Raw genomic sequence first — 21215 nt, 5'->3', positions numbered from 1 at the left:
ATTTAACAATACAATAAAATACTATTCAGCCCTCAATAAAAAAATTAAGTTTTAAAGTTTAAAGAACTGCCGCAGAACACTAAAACATTTAATCTTAAAGATCGAAACAACGGAAAGACTATAGAATGAAATGAAACGATAAAACAATGAAACAATGTAGGAATAAATTTGACTTTGCCCTATAAAGAACCTTGCATGTAAGTTTTATTATTATTATTAGTTTATTTGTCAGGTGCCTTTATCCAAGGCTACTCCACAGGTGTTACAAGGCAATACAAGGTTGCAAAACAATATTTAAATACAGTATAGTTTACAGTAAGTACAAATTCCACTAAATACAATATGAAATGATAACAGGATTAACCCTTTGCGGTCCATTTATTAATCGCGCGTCAGGCACGTCAGGTCTAATTAATTTTCACACGCGCAGTTAATTTTATTTATTTTTTTTCCACAGTCAAACGGGTTTAAATGGCCCTGCATATCAACAAAGCACTCACTAGGCATCTCCAGCCCCGCCCCACCCTTTTGTTTGCTATAGCGTTCACCTATGTAAGAAATAAATAATAATAATAATAATAGTCGTACATACCGATCGATCATCTCCGGATCACTCGTTTTATCACCAAACTCCTCAATAATGCGATCCAAGTCATTATTTTATTACTATAACATCTCAAAAAACCTCTGCAAATGTCTGTGTTTTCTGTGCACTGATTCAGTCAGCCAACTTGTTTACTTACTACCCGCCCCGTTATCTGATACCAGATACCATGTATGACTATTCATGAGATACGCCTTTTTTTTTTTTTTTTTTTTCGACTTTCGTCTCGGCTCTTGTCACTCCCACTCGGCAATTGAATGGTTTTCTCGGCTTTTTCCGGAGAAAAAACGACTAGAAACCCATTTTTTGCGTTGCTATAATGATGTCGGACCCAGTCCGACAAAGGACCTGTGAGGAATAATTGCAATGTCGGACCCAGTCCGACAATGGACCGGAAAGGGTTAAGACCATCTGTATTTACAATGACATGATAGTAGTTCAAGGATAGTGCATCAGCGGAGCACCCAGTAACATGGTGCTGAGGTCAGGTAAGTCCAGTGCATAGTAGAAGGGGTAGATCAAGAGATCTACAAGTGCACTCTAAACAGGTGGGTTTTGAGGAGGCGGCAGAAGGCAGTGAGAAACGGAGCAGTCCTGAAGTTCTCCAGCAGCTGGTTCCACCACAGAGGGGCTGGGGAAGAGAAGGAGTGGGTACGGGAGGATGGAGAGTGGAGGAAAGGCATGACCAGTCGGCCAGTAGAGGAGGAGTGGAGAGGGGGTGTAGGGAGACACGGGGGATTGGAGGTAAGAGGGGGCAGTGTGGTGAAGAGAGCGGTAAGCAAGAACAAGGGTCTTGTATTGAATGCAAGCAGAGATAGGTAGCCAGTAGAGTGTGTGAAGCAGAGGGGTTGCATGAGAGTAGCGAGGTTGGGAGAACACAAGACGAGCAGTGGTTCAATCTCCTGGGCACGTCCGGCGACTGCCCCCTCTGTTTCAATATCTTTGGACAGCCTATGTAGGGTGCACGACTCAGATAAACTGGGCCTTAGCCCGTTTCCGTCTGTTATGGCTTCCATCATCTCTCTGGTGCAGATGTCCAATTTGTACGTGCTGTCTCATGTCCCAACAAACAATGCCGCGTCACAGAAGTAATGCTGAAGAAAGGCCTATGTGGCCTCAGCATTTTGCATGTGCCTGGGTAGCTACGGTAACATACTGGTAGCCTACTAGTACAGGCTGTTGCAGACTCGGTCCACTGACCACATGCCCTGCCAACAGTTGGGCAGGAGCATGGCTGCGTTGGTGGCAGCAAAATGGCAGCTCTGGCTTTCTCAGGGCTCAGTGCCTGACAAGGATAAGGCATCATTGCTTGATGCACCCATAACACTGGGTCATACGTTTTGACTAGCAGTGGATGAGATGCTAAAGCGCTCTCATCACAGGAAACTTCCAGGGAGTTGGCACGCCTCCTCCCCAAGCAGAAGCCCCCAGCCCATAAGCTGGCAAAGCGTACGCAGAGGCACCCTCAGGCCCAGAAGCAGGCACAGGCTCATACAGCCCCTGCTAGGGCTAATGTGCGCTTTTAAGGTGCGCAGCATGGAGGCCACCACAATTACCGGTGCCCTGTTCCAAAGCAGCAGCCACAGACGCAAGCACCTGCAAGCCAGCAGCTGTAGGGTTTTGCTGCCACAGGTCCAGGGCCCATTCTATCAGGCCCATCTGGGTTACTGACGATCATGCACCACAGACACCTTTTCAGGGCATGATCGTAACAACGGTCATGAACCCTCAAGACACTATTTTAGTGTCTCTGGAGGTATCGGCCCTGCTGCAGAAACAGGCCATTGCAATTGTTCATCCTCTCAACAAAAGAGAAGGGTTTTACTCCAGGTATTTCCTGGTGTTGGAACGGCTTGGCTGTCTGAGACCGTTTCTCGATCTCAGACATCTCAACCTGTACTTGAGAGTACGAAGGTTTAAGATGCTGACAGTGCAACAGCTGTTGCAGTCAGTCAGGTCAGACGACTGGTTCACTGCGGTGGACCTCAAGGACGCCACCCTTCACAGCCCTGTAAAACCAGGCTATAGGAAATATTTGCCTGCTCTTTTAAAATATAACACGTTCTCAACATTTACTCTGGAGAGTTCGTCAGGAGATCTCTTCTAAGGATACCAGTGTATTGAGATCATGCTCCCTCCTGCAACAATGCTGGTTCCCTTTCAAGTATGAAATGTAATCATTACCATATGGTAATTTACCTCCTAAAGACCCAAATCCTGACTAAGATATACCTAAGCTGCTCTCTGAGCCAGTGACGCAATCATGCCCCACCCCCGAGGGCACAAAAGGACTGCACTCACATATCTCTGCGCCATTTTTCCTTTCAAGACTGACCTGACCAGAGAGCCTTGTTCAGATAAGTACTTGTTACTTCTATCTACTATATATTTCCTATTTATTGTGTTTACACAAATTATATGCGATATTAAAATAATCACTGTAATAGTTTTTACTAGTTACGCATATTTTGTGCACTACAGCCTGTTGTTTGTTACGTCCACTGTGGCCTTGTGCCCCCCGTGAAGCCAGCGGCTAGAGTTGCTCCTTCCCAGGGATCCAGCAACATAAGTCGGCTGACTTTGCACTCTCCCCCAAGCCTGCAATATCTCCGGCTGGAGTTATTTATTTTTCATTTTGGCTTTGGCTAAAAATCCGAGACATTCCCTATCAAGTACTAAATGTAACAATTACATCATGGGTATTAATCCTTTGATACCGTCTAACCTAAATTGGATATTCCAAAAGCTTCACGCAGTGCCAGTGACGCAGTCGCGCCCGCCCCCGAGGGTATAAAAAGACTGATCTCATCATCATTTTTCCTTTCACTGACCTGAGATGAGAGAGATCTACGAACAGATAAGTGTTGAATAAAATGCTTTTATCTGCTTTTCGCTTGTGTATTACACTATTAATGCGATTGTGTTTTAGATAAATTCTTTCACGTATTGTGGACAGCCGTGGTTTTTCATAAATCCTGCAGCGGCCTTGTGCTCCGCGCGAAACCGGCAGCTCTGCTGCCCCTTCCCTGGGTTGAGCACCTTAAGTCGGCTACTTGTGGTCTCTCTTAGCTGCGAGCTTCGGTCAAAGCGTAAAAATAAAAAAAAAGCTTTTTGTTATAAATACTATATTAAAATAATGGTAATTGCTTGTGTAATGTATTGTGTGAAAAAAAATATTTTTTCTCTGTATTTTCTGTTTGTTTTTTTTTCCACAGAAACACTAACACGGCTGCTGGGCTGATGCGTTGGGTCAGGCTGCTTGCAGTTTTTCTCATTGCCTTGTTGCCACATTAAGATCTGCTCGCAGACTTGGTGTGAAAACTGGTAGATAACAGTAGGCTTTCCTTAGTTTTTTTAACTATTGGTCAGCCAAGAGCGTTATAGGTGGGCATCCCTATATCGCTCCTGTGGTAACTGTAGGTCTCAGACCTGCTCCCGTTCTCGCTGGTACTTTGGTTACCTTTGCCGATTTACTTGCAGTCGCTGGGCTGAGCTCTGCTTCGGTTCTGACTGCCTGCAGTCCTTCCCTTAGTGTCTCATTGCTGCTCTGGTTTCTGCTTGCAGTACCATTGCGAAGGCTGTCAGTGACAGTAGACTTCCTCCAGTCTTAGGGCTGTATTTTGCTTCTTTGGTAACTATAGGGCACTGATCTACCACCATTCTTAGTGAACGAGGTTACCGTAATGGTAGTGTACCGTGCTCTGCACTGTACCACGCCGTGCACCGTACCGTACCATACCGTTTGCACTGTACCCTGTGTACTGTGCTCCGTGCACTGTACCGTGCACATACTGTTCCGTTTGCTTCGTACTGTGTGCACCGTTGCACCGTACCATGTGTACCGTACCGTTTGCACCGTACTGTGGGTGCCGTGGAATCTGGCTTGAGTTTGACTTGCGCTGTTTTTATTTGTTTTTTTACAGTACTTTCCTGTAACATACCATACAGCGGCGTTGCTGTTTGTATTGTCTGAGACCGCAGGGTTTTTTGTTACAAGTACTGTATACTGCACCAGCCCTGTTACAGTAAGTGCTACATATAGGAGCTGTAGCTCCTGCCGTGTTACACAGAGGCGTTGTTGCATCAGTAGACGCGTCCAGCTTAGCTGGGGTGTGATCTAGAATGGCAGAGGGGGCATGTGGGATGTGTAACCCCCATTGTGCACAAATGTACCTACCCTGTGCTACAGGCACTGAACCAGTTGTCGGGTTTGCACATACTCTTTTTATATATATATATATATATATATATATACATACATACAGTATATATACACTCTAAGGGGAGACGTTCAGGAGGACATAAAGATGTTTTGGACTCCTGTAAGTGGATCGTTCGTGCACTGGGCTTGCAACGTATCCAGATGACTTTTAATTATTATTATTTGTTTACTTAGCAGACGCCTTTATCAAGGTGACTTACAGAGACTAGGGTATGTGAACTATGCATCAGTTGCAAAGTCACTTACAATTATGTCTCAGTAAGACGGAGCACAAGGAGGTTAAGTAACTTGCTCAGGGTCACACAATGAGTCATTGGTTGAGGTGGGATTTGAACCGAGGACCTCCTGGTTACAAGCCCCTTTCTTTAACCACTGGACCACACAGCCTTAATAATCAAGAAATTCACACAGACTCATTCAATTTGAAGTTCTAACGAATCAGAGTAGTATTAACACCCCTTCGGTTTATTAACTGCTAAAAGATGGATTGAGTAGTTACAGACTACATCGAATCCCAGCTGACAGGCAATCTGGGCAGTCCAGTGCCTTCTTCAATACATTTATGGTTACAACATGTTTTGCCCTAAGGCTACGCATGCATAAAACTAAAGACGCCCACCGCTAAGTCCTAAAACATCCAATATATCAATCTTATAGACTAAAACATAAGTCATATACCTTATAGCAATGCATCAATATAAGAGAGATATAGATTCCAAATAGTTCTTACCTCCCAAATTATATATGGAAGTGTAGAATATAAGGTCAGGACAGGAACTGTCTTCAAAGGCAAAGACTTCTGAACACGACACCAACAGCAATCAGCTTGATCAGAGATCTTCAGAGCATGGATCACACAACTTGTAGTTAGCAAGTTGGTGATACTTGACTAAGATTTTACCTCGATTTTTGCCTCACTTCTTACATCAGAAGTTTCAATTAAGTCTTTAACATTAATCAGCCTTAACAGCTTCTGTCTCTCAAGTCAACAACATTCTCAAAACACCCGGCAACTCCCTCCATAAAATTAATTAGCCCTCATCCCCATCTCTCCTACATCTCCAAAATATGTAAGGTGAACTTTTGAACTGATGTTATTCTTTCTTGGTAACCAGAAGGTATTTCTTATATGTAAAAGATCAGTCATCATAGCAACCTTGGATCTCAAATCCCCCAAACATTAAAACTCTATCTGGTACTGCAGACAAGCAAGGTTACCAAGATTAATTGACTTCTCTTTGGCAAGCCGACGATATGCTTTACATAGAAAGGTACCATTCTGCTTTGACTGAAGTTTTTTACTGTAAGTTAATTCCTGCACTATATTCTCTTATTTTCAAACTCTTACCGTTCTTCTGTTAAAATAAAACATTTACACTTATATTCTGTTTGAATTATTCTAGAATACCTGTGTTTAGCCTACTTTCAGATAAGAAACTTGATGCTTGCATCTGCCTTTCTGCTCAAGGTTATAATAGAATAAAAAGGAATGTAGAATGCTCTAGCATAACTATAGGTTAATACAGAGCATATTATAACTTTTTGTATGAACAGTGTGTTTTACCAATTTATTTAGTATTTCTGCTGGCTTTATATTCTTTAAAACACAGTACAGTTATTACAACATTTTAACATTTTAGCATGCAGTTTCACAAATGTTCAATTTGTATCCCAAAGATCAGCCTTCTTCCTGTAACTGTCACAGTCTTGGGTCAGTTTCTGCTCTCAGTCTGTCAAAGTCACCACAAGTGTGTCTTTAAAAGCTTAATACCTGCAAAAACATAAATCTTGTTAGCAGAGCTTCCATCTCTACATTCCCATTCCCATCATCAGTAGGCAAAAACTGAATCTGGGTCCATCAAAGAATAGCACACCCATGCAACCGAGGCCTTCCATGCAAAAGGATTTAATGACTTGTAGCACAAAAGGGACGTGCCAGAACCATCTGTGACACTGTACCAAACAGCATTTTATTATTATTATTATTATTATTATTATTTATTTATTAGCAGACGCCCTTATCCAGGGCGACTTACAATCGTAAGCAAATACATTTCAAGTGTTACAATACAAGTAATACAATAAGAGCAAGAAATACAATAACTTTTGTTCAAGTGTGACAAACCACAATTCAATTATACAGCAGATAATAGTGATAGTTACATCAGGATATGATTAAATAGTGATAGTTACATCAGGATATGATTAAATACAAAATACTACAGGTCACTTGGCAGATTACAGTATTCTGAAGTACAGGATTAAATGCAGTAAAATAAGGGGCAGATAAGATCAAAATAAAGCACATTTAAATGAAGGGTGATAGTGTCCCAGGATACAAACAGAGGTGTTCTACAGGTGCTGTTTGAAGAGGTGAGTCTTAAGGAGGCGCCGGAATGTGGTCAGGGACTGGGCAGTCCTGACATCTGTAGGAAGCTGTCATGCAAGTCTTTTAATGCTTACCAGCAACTGTACATTCTTATTGTACATTGTTTGCTATTTTCATTATGCCTGGGGTTTATCCCTGTGACACATGCAAAGCCAGCCTGCCTGTCTAGTACCAAGCAGGCCTTTGCAGTCCAGTTACTGGCTTTAACAAGTTGAGGCACCAACTGTTCATTCTTACTGTACATTGCTTCCTATTTGCATCAAATCGCTTTCTGCAAGTTTTGTGCGCATTTCTCCAAGGCGCTCTGCATCTCTAGGAGCTGGCGTTCACGTCTGAAGACGTGGAGTCCCATCCCCTGCGGTTAAACTCTCCCTGTAACGGCAGAGCTTATGCCATTGATCAAAAGGGCCACTGCGGTCTTGCAAGTGCCCTGGTCTACAGAGGGTCTGCCCTGTTGCATTACCGCACAGCTTGAGCAGGTGCCCCCTTGTGGGCAGCAACAGTACTGTACACTACTGTACTAACCCTGTGCTACACAAAACCGGTACCAAACCGACCCTGTACCATTCTGCTACACTCCCGGTTCCAACCTGCTACCGACCGTGATTTTATAATCCCCACTTTGTTACAAAGCAGGCTTTGTTGATAGTCCAGTTGCTGTTTTTAGCAAGCTGAGGCAGCAACTGTACATTCTTATGGTACATTGCTTGCTATTTGCATAATGACAGGGTTTATATCTGTGGACAAGCAGATGCTGTTCCTGCCTGAGGCAGCAGCACGCAAAAGAGGCACTGGAAAACCCGCATTTTTGCGAGTTTTGTGTGCATTCTCCAAGTGTACGTTGGAGAAACGTTTCTCCTGCAGCTCTACAGGGCGCTCTGCGTCCCTCACCTGTACAGTGTTCTTCCCCATCACATTCTCATAAAGAGGTGGCTGCATCCTCACCCCATGGCCCTGTGCCAAGGGAGAGCCATGCACCAGGGAATAGAGGAGCTCTGGGCAGCAGTTTCCCACAGGCATGCGTGCCTGATGGGGACAAAGTTTGCTCCGTTCCATTTGGTTCCGGCCCGCTACCGACCAGTGTTCCCATCCCAGTTTTGGTACCAAGCAGGCCTTGTTGTTACTGTCTTTAGCAGGCGAGGCAGCAGCTGCACATTCTTACTGTACATTGCTATTGCATATGCCTGGGTTTTTATCCCTGTGCCAGCAGTTTCAGGGCCCAGCACAGCCAGCTGCGCCTGCGGCCAGGCCGCCTCCCGGCACAGAGGCAAGAGCCTCAGGCCAAGCCACAATGTGAGCAGCGGGTCCACGGGTCCACGGCCCCTTCTCAGGGAGCCATCTGGAGAATTGGGGTCAGAGCACCACAGATATCTGGGTGTTTACGAATGCTCAGACCGGCTACTCGCTTCAGTTCAAGCACGCTCCCCCTCCCTTTCGGGGTGTGATTACAGCATCAGTCACTGACCCACAGGACACCGCTGTGGTGTCTCAGGAGGTAGCAGCTCTACTGCAAAAACTGACTATTTATATGGTACACCCCCTCCAATTGGAGGACAGGTTCTACTTCATGCCCAAACGGGATGGTGGCCTCAGACCAATCCTCGACCTCAGGCAGGTCAACAATGTTCTGAGCCAAAGGAGATTCAAATGTAATGATGCAAGCTAGTTGCAGTCATTCAGCCCAGGCAATTGGTTCACCAAGGTGGACCTCAAATATGCCTGTTTTCATATCCCCATAAAAACCGGCACACTTGAGTACCAGCGGTTCGCTTTCAGGGAACTGCATACGAGTTCAAGTTTTGCCGTCTGGCCTCTCTTAAGCTCCCCATGCCTTTTTCAAGGCACAGGGAAGCTATGCTAGCCCCATTGAGACTCAAAGGGATCTGAGTACTCTGTTATTGGACAACTAGTTAGCTTTGCCCAGTATCCAGCTCAACTGTTCAGCTTCCACTTACTATGGTTAGGGCTTATGGTGAATCTGCAAAGAGCCACCTCAGACAGCCTCCTATCTAGGAGGGTGCTTGGACTTCGGGTTCATGCTGTCCACTCTGTCGGATGACAGAGTGCAGAGAATAGCCGCCTGTTAGAGCTATTCAACTCAACAGAGCGCTCATGGTAATGACGTTCCAGAACTTTTGGGCTTGAAGACAGCGGCTTCTCAGACCCTACCTCACATGCGACCTGTGCAAGACTGGTTTAATAGCAGGGTTTTTCAGTCCACATTAAACCATGGCTGCCTGTTACCGGTGTTCTTCACTGTCTAAGGGCACTCTCTTGGTGCAAACAGCCTGCCCATTTACACCTCAGTGTAGCATTGGGCAGTGTCACCAAAAAGGGAGGCCATCACCACGAACGTGTCCAGCCTAGGTTTGGGCACTGTGTAGAATGGCACTCCACATAATGGTTTGGAACTGTAGGCAGTTTAACTAGCCTTGTAGCATTTTTGCAGAGGGTTCGCAGGAAGCATGTGCTTGTCCGTGCAGACAACGCAACAGTAGTGGTTACTACAACCACCAGGGCGGCCTCAGGTTCCCCAGTCTCCATCGAGTAGCCCACAAGCTGTTCTGGGCGCACAATCGCCTCTTCTCCCTGCGAGCAGCACACCTACCCAGTGTGATAAGCTAGGCGGTGGACCTCCTTTCAAGGGGAGTTCCCAGTGCTTCAGAATGGAGGTTTCATCCGGAGGTGGTGAGCCTCATTTGGCAACGGTTCGGGAGAGCAGAGATAGACCTCTTGCCTCCATTGTCCCCACTGGTTCTACATGACAGGATCCAGGGACCCACTGGCTATAGATGCCTTGTCCCAACAGTGGCCTTCCCACTGCTTGCTATGCTCCTGCTGTTTCTGGAGAAAATCACACAGGACAGGGCCAGGGTGCTATTAGTAGCTGCTTACAGTCCCCAGGAGTGTGGTTTTCAGATCTGATGCAGCTACTGAGAGTCCAGCCGTGGAGCCTGCCCGAACGTCACGACCTGCTCAGTCAGGTGCGGAGGACATTGTGGCATCTCAACCCATTGAGCCTGTGGCTGTAGGTCTTGCCCCTGAACGGCAACATTTGAGCTGACCAGGGCTTTCCGACCAGGGTTATTGAGACCCTGCAGAATGCCAGAGCAGCGTCCACACGTTCCAAGTATGGGTACAAGTGGGATGTTTTCAAACATGGTTTGCCTAAGGACTTTGACTCCACGACCTGTCCCACAGCTTACTAGGGTCTATCGATTGAATGTCGTGGATCAAAAGTGTTAAGGGCGGCAGCATAAACATAGAGTTTAGTTCTCCCTCAATTTTTTAGCCCTAGCTACTTGTACTGGGGTTCCTCATGGTAATGCTCAAGGTGGCCATTGGCTTAGACTTGTAGCATTCCAGTTGGTCTTCAATATTGCCTTGCGACAGCTTTGGTATTCATACCCATGAGGTAATTTTTACATTTCGTGCTTGATAGGGAATGTTAGTTTATTATTATAACCCTGGTTCCCTGAAATAGAAATGTAACCATGAACCTTCAAGGTCACTGTGTTCATTATTGCAGCAAGTCTTGAAGGAAAAATGATAATGATATCAGTGTCAGCAGCCTTTTTATACTCTTGGGGGCGGGCGCGACTGCATCACTGGCACTGTGTGCAGCTTTGTAATATCTATTCAGGTTAGACGGTATCAAAGGATTAATACCCATGAGGTAATGGTTACATTTCTATTTCAAGGGACCAGGGTTATGATAATAATAACGTGTTATATTTATGTAATTGCTAAACTTACTGTATTTGTTGAGGGTTTTTTTCTCTTTGTGTGCGTTTTTTTTTTTTTTTTTTACACAAAGACAACGTGGTGCTGTAGCTCAGCAGCACTGCACAGGACTTGCTTCGGTTGTGATTTGCTTGCGGACTCTTCCCGTACCGTACTGTTACCGAGGTCACCGACACGCTCCACTCCCAAACCGGACCGTACCTGTACCGACCTGGTGCTAAAGTCACCAACGCGGTACAGACCCAGTCAGCAGATTAAGGCAGCAACTGTACAACTATATACTGTACATTGCATTGCTTGCTTCTTGCATCATGCCTGGGTTTTATCCCTGTGAGACATGCAAGGCCAGTCTGCTTGTTGAGGACAAGCACGTCAAATGCTCTAATTTCCTGGGGCCCCAGTACGCCAAGGAGGCACTAGCTAATCGCAGCTACTGCGAGTTTTGTGCACCTTTCTCCAAGCGCACGCTTGAGAAGCGGCTATTCTGCAGCTTTACAGAGCGCTCTGCATTACTCCTGCTCAGCGCTCTTCCACATCACCCTCTGTTAGAGCGGTGGCTGCGTCCTCACCCCAGGGCTCTGTGCCAAGGGAGAGTGAACGATGCACCTGGGAAGGCTGAAGGCTGTCCTCATGGTCTTCCTCATCCTCCTCTGCTTCTCCTTCTCCTCCCCCGAGGAAGAAGAGGAGTTACTGTTGTAAGCGATCGGCTGACTCGTAGCAGATGGAAAAACTCGGGGCAGCTGTTTCCCACCAAGGAACTGTTCTTGCAGCGTCGCCTGTCCCCTTGGGGCCCCAGGGGGTTACGAGCTCAGATTGGCCACAGTAGGAGATATACTGTCCATCGCTGCCTCTGAGGTGGGCGAACAGGAGCTGGCGTTCCTGTCTGAGGACGTGAAGTCTGACAACGCATCCCCTGCAGTTAAGCTTTCCCTGTTGGCAGAACCTCTGCCGTTGAACAAGAGGGCCACTGCAATTTTGCAAGTGTCCTGGCCTACAGAAGGTGGAACAAGGCAGTCCATATTCGATGATGTGCCTGCCATCTCTCCCGTGTCCCCCACAGTGCACCTGGATTTTCTTTTTGAAATCCAGTCTTCCTGGGATCACCCAGCAACAGCTCCTGCTGTTTCCCGGTCAATGGATGCCCTATATAGGGTACATGATGCGGAGAAGCTGGGACTGGCAAATTTTCCACCGGCGGAGACTTCTATTGCCGCCTGGTTCAGGCGCCTAATTTAACGCTCCTGTCCAGGGACGCTTCCTGCCCCAACAAGCAGTGCTGTGTGTCTCAGGTGATCCTCAAGTGCGCCTATTGAGCCAGTGCATTCTCCACAAAGGCCATTTGCTGAGGTCCCTTTCTGAGAACCACAGGCCCTCACCACAACAGGTGGATGAGCTGCTCCTGGTTAACAAGAACCTGCTCTGTGTGTCCAAACTAAGCAGGCAGGCTGTGGGTAGGAACCTGGCTTAAACAGGCATGCAACAGGGACAAGGCACTGCTGTTAGACGCCAGATCACTCCAGGGCATATGTTTGGTCCTGCGGTGGACGAGATGCTGCAGCGCTCTCATCGTGTGTTGGAATCCATGAAGGAGCTGGTTCGCCTGCTTCCCAAGTGATCACTTCCAGTGTGTAAACAAGTGACAAACTGGCACCCTAGGCCCCAGCAGCCTCAAAGACCGGCACAGCCTGCTGCGCCCGCTACCAGAGCCATCTGGAGTATTGGTGTCAATGCACCATGGATTATTCTCTGCAATTCAAGCATGGTCCCTCTCCCTTTCAGTCACGGACCCACAAGGCACGCTGTGGTGTCTCAGAAGGTAGCAGCTCTACTGCAAAAATGGGCTATTCGTATGATAGACCCCCTCCAGTTGGAGGAAGGGTTCTTCTCTAGGTACTTCATAGTGCCCAATCGGGATGGTGGCCTCAGACCGATCCTAGACCTCAGACAGGTTAACCTGTATCTGAGCCGAAGGAGGTTCAAAATGTTGACGATGTAACAGCTGTTGCAGTAAATCAGGCCAGGCGACTGGTTCACCACGGTGGACCTTAAAGACGCCTATTTATACATCCCCATAAAACCAGCGCACAGGAAGTACCTGCAGTTCGCCTTTCAGGGAACAGCCTACGAGTTCTGTGTCTTGGCATTTAGGCATTCCCAAGCTCCCTGTGCCGCCTTGAAGTGTGTGGAAGCTATCCTGGCACTATTGAAACTCAAAGGCATCACAATGCTCAATTATCTGGACGACTGGCTCATTTGTGCCCAGTCTCCAGCACAGGCAGAAGCCCACACGGAACTGGTCACCGTGCACCTTCAACGGTTGGGCCTTACAGTGAATCATGCGAAGAGTCAGCTCACGCCTTCTCAGACAGCCTCTTATCTAGAAGTGTGCATGGACTCCAGGGCCGGCACAGTGCAAAGAATTGCCGCCTGTTTGGAGTTCTTTCAGCTCAACAAAGCACTAACGTTAGTGACGTTGACGTTCCAGAAACTTCTGAGCTTTATGGTAGCAGCTTCCCAGATCCTTCCATTGGGTCTACTGTGCATACACCCTCTGCAGGCCTGGGTCAACAGCAGGGTTTTTCAGACCGTGTTGAACTGTGACTGCCTATTGACAGTGTCTCAAGGCACTCTCTTGGTGGTAACATCTGGCCCATCTATACCTCGGCGTAGCGCTGGTCAGTGTCACTTGAAGAGAGGTCGTCCCCACAGATGCTGCTGCACTGTGTGGAATGCCAGAGGTGCGCACGATGTGTGGAACCCCCCTTGGCAGGGTCTTCACATCAATGTTTTATAGCTGCAGGCAGTTTACCTGCACTTACAGACTTTTATGCAGGACGTGCGAGGGAGACATGTGATTGTCCGTAACAACACAGTACGATCTCGGCATTCCATGTCAACCAGTCTGTGGAATTGGAGGCGTTCCACCCACCACCTTTCCAGTCTGACAAAGCAACAGCTCCATACGCTCTGCCCAGTGTGGGCCCTGGCATACTACGTTGAATGGACGAGAAGTTGGAGGTTGTCCAAATAATTTTCTGTCTGCTATGGGGCGAGGTCCCATGGTCAAGCCCTGTCTAAGCAGTGGCTGTCCAAGTAGATAGCAGATACAGTCAGGACTGCAAGGCAGGGGCATGGCAACTTCATAGGCTTTCTTCTAGGGTGCATCTGTCAAGGACATATGCAATCTGGTGGTGTGGGCTACTTCCCATACCTTTACTAGGTTCTACAGGCTAAATGTCTTGGATCCTCAAAACCCTGGCATTGGAACTAGAGTGTTAAGGGTGAGGTTATTTTACATATATTAAAAATAGGGATAAAACTTGTAAAAAATTGTGTTTAATTGAAACATCGGCAAAAATCGGGAGAAAAAATCTCAGTATACATACATTACATGTGGAATATGATGTGTAGCAGTTCTGCTTTCTGATTAGGTTTAATGTCCCTGCCATGTATGATAAAGCAGAATCTGTGCAAGTCGAAGCCACATTTTCCCAGCGTTTGGGTAATCGCTGTGCTGATGGAAACAGTATCTACAGAAGGTATGAACATGACATCAGTACAAAACAAGCCAGGTTTATTCGCCTTGAAATCATAAAAATAAAATTGACAGAACTGGACCAAGCCATCGGGAGACGCATCAAAAATCACACTGGACATTTCCAGCAATGCGTTCCATGTAAGTTTACCAACTAAAGCATCACCATTTTCTGTCAAATATTTACAATTAAGATTGTCGTCATTAGGCAGTGTTTTAGCTGATAGACAGACAGTACTGTCACACGAAGTCACTGATATATACCTCAGCAATAAACAGTGACTGTCCAGCAAAGCACAGCGCTCTGACTAACCCATTAACACAGTCATTCTGCACTCTCTGTTTATTAAAGCGGGTGTAAAAGCTGCATAAATGGATTGCTTGTCTCTCAGTTCACCTTATTGTTTTAGTTTTAATGTGTCGCTTATTTTTCAGTATGTTCCTTTATTGTCAGTGCAAACGTACAACGTTTTACTATTGTGATATGTGGTATTTTCACAAATGTCTTTTTTTTCCCTCCTAAAGAGTTAGCTGAATTGGGGTTTCTAAACCAATAGTGTCATACAACAGCTGGTTCTAATAAGCAAAAGGATATTCCTTTAATAATGGCATAATTTTAGGACTTGTGGTGGTTCTGCTTCATACAAACATTCAATTCAAGTTACCACAGGGGCGGTGCTTGCAATTCTGAGCTTTCCTAAATTGTAAAAAGAGTGAAGCAGGGGTGTTGGGAGTCTGTTTAATTTCATTTAAGATTAAGCATGTTTAAATCTGTAAACTTTAACATACTTGGTGTCTCAAATAACTGATAACAAAAAACACTCTTAATAGAATTTAAAATAAATGAATACAGTACTGTGGTCTATAAGACAATGTGTGGACAACACTAAAATGTACATGGAACAGACTAAATAAATGCAGAATATTAAATTAATTACTTTACACGCTATAGCTACTGCTGTATAAACATCAAGGCCAAAATCTATACTGTGTTTCACATGCATATTTCTGCTGATGTTGAAATGTGTAGACAGCATTATAAACCTTTCATCTTTGGATAAATGTTTAAAATTGAAGCTATTAGTGGTTGTAGTTAACAAAATAATTTCATAAATCTTACCTGTTATGCACTTCTACTCATTATATACTGTAGGTCTCAAGTGTACAGTTTTAAGAAGAAACGTATGATATCGCAAACCTGATATCTAGTACAACACTAGTTAAAAGAAAGTTTGCCTTGCCTACCTGGTCATTTCACCCCAGCAGTGGCTTTGGGATCAGAGCATCTTCCTGGTTACAAAGCATGTTAGTCATTAGGGGAAGCAGCTGGTTGGTTAGTGACAGGAAAGAAGGCCCTGGACAGGTGGGGACACAGTCACTCTCCAGGTTAAATGACTAGGAAAGTTCAGGACTAAATGAACCAGGCTTGCAAATAGAGATGTATTTTACATGGTATAGTACCAGATATCATGTTTAAAAGGAAAATGCATATTTCTATAAAAACTACATATTTGAGATCTATATAGTGAAGAAGGGATGTGCATGGCAGGGAAAATGTATGGAATTATTTTGTGAGCTGCAGTCATTTTAACAATGAAGGTGCAGTGTGTCTAATGGAGTCCTGGTCTCTTTGCCAGATTGATTACTTCAACAACCAGATAATCGTGGACCTGGTGGAGCAGCAGCACAAGGGCATCTTTGCCATCCTGGACGAGGCGTGCATGAACGTGGGCAAGGTGACCGACGAGATGTTCTTGCAGGCGCTCAACAGCAAGCTGGCCAAGCATGCTCACTACTCCAGCCGCAAGGTAAACACACAGAGCAACCCCAGATCAGAGAGTGAGTGTACAGGAAGAAATGGAACCAAAAAGCAAAGTCAATATTCTTGTTCCTGTTAAAGGAATGCTGCATATCAGTGTCCACCAGGGGGCAGCATGATTCAGTTAATGCTAGTGGAGATGTTATTCACATACTGCACTGGGCAATGATGTCATTGTCAGCCAATAAGGCTGCTCAGGTTTTTATGTTCTCTCCTTTCAAGGGATCCCTGTCATGAATACAGTATTAACAGCCAGTCAAACAACAATCCAGGAAACAGCCAACACTGAGCATACTACATACTAATGTAATCCAGATTTAATATGTTGTGTATGTATTTATAATCTTTTTTTCCTGATCTAAAACTATATCAAAGTTGTAAAAACATTTACATCAAAAGAGAATAAACATGTACTGTTTAGGCTTTTTAGTACATCCGAAAAATACTTTTTTTTTTCCTTTTCCTAAACAGGGGTGGCCAAAGTTGGCCCTTCCAGTCCTGGTCTTTGTTCCACCAACCTGTTCTAAGTTGTTTAATTGAACCAATTAAACCTCCATCCACACTATGAAGTAGTTAATTATATTATTTTACCTGTTAAACCTGGTGTGGAATCATCCTCCTGCACAGGATATTGTAAGACTGTAAAGAAAAAGAAGATTTTTGCCAGATGACGTTTTATATTTGCCGTTTTCAGGTCACTGTATGTGACAATTTCAAGATGACGTGGAATTACAGTATTCTGCATAATACGACACTGCATGGTCGTATTATTGTTACCCAAGTTTAAATGGTGTTACTAGTTGATAGGCTCATTTGAATTGCAGGATGTCTACAATAATACGACGTTCCTCTCTCATTGGTATTGTCCTAGGATGGCTCTGTTTTGGACTTTCATTTTTGTGACGCCATTTGCTGTATTGACAAGGCGTGACTTATTTTATTGACCAAGGTCAAAAACTGATATTAAAATCCCACTTCCTGTAACTACGGTTTCATATCCTTCTTTCGTAAAGGACATTTGACTTCATGTTACGTGTCCCTAAATAATGTGGAGGACTGCTTAACACTGGAAGTGGAAAATCTTGCCCTTTACCTATAACTACACATAGACCCCAAACCCTACTTCAAATGTACAACTTTTATCTGAGCAGCCAGTCCTGCATCTAGTCAAATTATTTAATTATGGAACAATTCTATATAACAAAAACAAGGTATTGGACAGACACACTCCTCCGCCCACACCCTTGTATGCAAACCTTACCTAAACCTAGATATATAAGATTATATGCAATTTAAGATTGTGCAAGTATATGTGGCCTTGTGCTTTTATAGCTGTGCTGGGTTGCATTATGGTTCTCAATATATTTTGAAAATCAAGATTCTTGGTGCTTTGATTTAAGAATATTGAGATGAGTTAGCGACTTAGTATGTATCGATTATTATTAGTCAGTATTTGGAAGACTTTTATTTTTCCAGTTTAACAAAAACAAGCGCAGAGTGTGTTGAGACACCTACAGATGTATGATGCAGTAAAGAATCATGTCCCTTTAGACACTCCACCCATGTCATACTCAGCTCAAGGTCTTGTATTCTCTTCACAATACGTGACGCATCAGAAATCAAATTGAATTCTGGTGCTTCACGCAAATAATTGTGAGACTATTATTTTAATACCATTATATCTTATGAATTGCAGCAAGATGCTGTATTAATTCCAGAAATGATTCCCCCTCCGAGCAGTTTACATCTGCTGACAAACATGAACATACACACATATCCACTGTGCTTTCAATCCCTCTCCTCTCCCAATGCTGTCAGCACAAGCACAATGTTTCTGGGAGTCTGACACTGTTAAGGGGATTTACAGAAACCCCTGTCTCCCTCCTACAGCCTACAGTAAAATTCCTACAGCCCTCGCTCTCTCTCCATGCCCTAGCAAAGTGCTGCAGGGAGATTTCAAAGATCAGCCCACAGCACACAGTGTAGCTCAACTCTTGAACAAGATCTGAGCCTGAAACCTCAAGGTCTTGTCGGAGACTCAGCAGTGCTGGGATACATCTCCCCAGCCGCAGCCCAGCCGCAGCCCAGCAATACACACACTGCGAGTCTGCACACCCAGGGGAGCCGTTTCCACGACAGCCCTCCAAAGCAATCTCATGCTTGCCTGCCTCTTGAGTGTGTTGACAAACGTGAGTTTCAGTAACTGCAGAGCCCAGGTGATCTTGTGTACCTGAAGCACTCTTTCTGTGTTCCAGTACCGTATTGTTTTCATGAGAGTCCCTGGGGAGCAGCAAGCAAAAACTCTATGTTGAAAACTTACACCCACACACAAACAGTAGGCCTAGCAAACAAACAGGCACTGGCATGTACTTTTCAGGATTACAGAAAGACATTGTCAGAAATTTGATTTTTCTGTTACGATCCATACTAAAGTTACATTTGGCCACCTGATTGGCTATATGCTGAAGTCAAATACAATTCAGAGTAGCCACAGTTGCAGCGTTTAGTCATCTCTCCGAAGAGAATGTTTTTGGTTTACTGCACTGAAGGGTTCTGTATATTTGGTCTGACTTTGCTAGTACGTATTGTGTGTATCAAGAGATGTTTGTAACTACTGCAGTGGTGATCTTGTTAGGACTCCATTGTAAACGAGACTTCAGTCTCAATAGGTTGAATTCTGCACTCCCGTGACAAAGGAGTTCTTCAATGAATTAATTAATAATGAATAAACACATGCAAGAATTGCAAGTAAAGATAACAGTCGTGTCGCTCCAGCTCCAGCGCAGAACAAGCGAGTGATTTCACAGCCGAGTGATTTCGCAGCCCAGCTGCCTGCTCAACTCTAATACTTTTATTTAAAAACATAAACATAAATAAAACACTGACCTGATTAAACTACTAATACTGAACATTTAAACTCCAGAAAGTAAACCTAGTAAATACTACACATTTTTAAAGGATGCAACATTGTACAATGACAATCTTTTTGAGTTTTTTTTTTTTTTTTTTTTTGTGTGTGCTCAACACTCAACGCACTGTCAGCAGCCGGCTGGGTGTTTACAGAGTTAACCTCGCCCAACAGAAAGGAAACGTACACCAGTAAGGCTGTGGTTTTATTTGAAAGGAGATTCAACATTGTTGATTCGATTGCTAAGTCGCAAAGTACAACAGCCTGGTAAAAAAAACATGCCTTGTCTGCCATTGCAGGATTTTTCTCGCATACCCCCTAAAGAGAGCTTGCATACCCCAGTTTGAAAACCGCTGGGTTCTGCAGTGGCAGTGTATGAGTGTGTGTTTATTTTTCTCTCTGCACCTAGTACTTCTGTCTATACAAGGTATACATGGATTTGAGGTATACAGTTTATTTCTGTATCTGAACTGTTATCCACTAACTCTGATCCTTTTGTCGCTTACAGCTCTGTCCTACCGATAAAAGCCTGGAGTTTGACCGTGACTTCCGGATCCGACACTATGCTGGCAATGTTGTGTAAGTCTCCTGCTCCTCTCTCTGTCTGCACACTCCTCCACACTCTCTCCCTGCCAGAGCACTGTTTCCTAAGAAAGTGACATGCTTCCATCTGCAACCTGAAACCAGTTGTTCCAATATCAGACTGGGGCTGACGCTATGGTGAAAGATTACCATATGGATGTTTTTGTGTAATTTCCATTTATAAACCAGGGATGGAAATACGATTCCAGTTGCATAGCAGTATCCCCATTTCAGTTGTTAAAATGAGTCTGATTAGCCAGTGTATAGGTAACAAGCTCAGGTGTGTCTTATTAAACTTGCAGTAAAACAGGAGTGGATCAAACTGCTATACAATGATTTCCATCGCTGTAAAATGAATCATAAATGACAGATTCTCTTCTACCAGTTTGGTCTTGGTATCAAATAGCTTTTGGCTCCCAGTGCCAGGTAGCATATGTCAACCAGCGTCAATGTTAGAGTTTTATTTATTTTTAATAATTCAAACGCATAATCAGATGTTATTAGGTTTTAATTAAAGCAGTTCGACCATATTAGATGACCTCTAAAGGGAGGGGTCTCCAACCCTAGTCCTGGAGAGCCACAATCCTGCAGGTTTTATAGGTCTTTACATCAACAATGGCTAAAGATCTGGAACATATGTTAATCTTGACTAATTAAGCCAATAATTGGTTCAATTTAAGTAACTGAGAGCTCAGTTGAAATGAAAACCAGAAGACCATGTAGCTCTCCAGGACCAGGGTTGGAGACCCCTGCCTTAAGGGATCTGTGGCAGGACGAAAGCCCTAAATGTAAATTGTTTATTTGTGTGTGGGAATATAGGGTTGGAGAGGGTTAAAATCCTCCCTACCATTAATACATGTGAAAATGTGGCTGGATTAACTGAATGATTAATGGTTAATTAGGCTCCAGCCACATTGTATTTAAGGAGGAGAAAAAACTTTGTTTGGAGGTTGGTGTGTAGGTGAGTTTGGAACTGTGTGTATACTAGGGATATAACAAAGACAGCAGTTCTAAATAAATTTCCTTTAAGGTCTCACTGAACTGACACATTTCAGTTGAAATGTGGTTAAATTTTTAAATCACACAATTAGGTTGTGCTGTGTGTATAATCTCCAGAGTGCTTTCAATTAAAAACACTTTGTCGCCTTTTAATCTGTAGACAGGTGAGTTTCGCGTGGCCGATGCAAATCCACATTATAAACACATAAGCATAACAATAGTGTGCAATGTCTTCAGGTAGGGTTTTAAAAAATCCCTCTTGTTATAATTCTTCGATCTATTGATGTTGAGGTTTAAAAGTTTTAAATTGAGATGAGGCAAAACATACATGATAATAACTGGCCAGTTAAAAGCTGACAATTCCCTTTGAATCGAAAGCACTCTGCAGAACCTAATGACATAATTTAAGAGCA

At 44.3% G+C, this 21215-nt stretch overlaps 1 protein-coding gene across 2 annotated transcripts in view; it reads left to right on the top strand.

Annotated features, from left to right (window-relative positions):
- The window catches only part of myo1d (myosin 1D), a 180584-nt gene that overhangs the window by 60533 nt on the left and 98836 nt on the right, over positions 1-21215 (top strand). For both annotated transcript variants that reach the window (XM_034055719.3, XM_059006770.1), the window contains exons 12-13: positions 16132-16302; positions 19730-19800. In XM_034055719.3, coding sequence (XP_033911610.3) covers positions 16132-16302; positions 19730-19800 — 242 coding nt within the window. The remainder of the gene's footprint in view (positions 1-16131; positions 16303-19729; positions 19801-21215) is intronic.

The sequence above is a fragment of the Acipenser ruthenus genome, chromosome 33 (genome assembly GCF_902713425.1).
Source record: "Acipenser ruthenus chromosome 33, fAciRut3.2 maternal haplotype, whole genome shotgun sequence".
Taxonomy (NCBI): domain Eukaryota; kingdom Metazoa; phylum Chordata; class Actinopteri; order Acipenseriformes; family Acipenseridae; genus Acipenser; species Acipenser ruthenus.
Note: the sequence above shows the minus strand (reverse complement) of the source record. Positions and strands in the feature narration are given on the sequence as shown.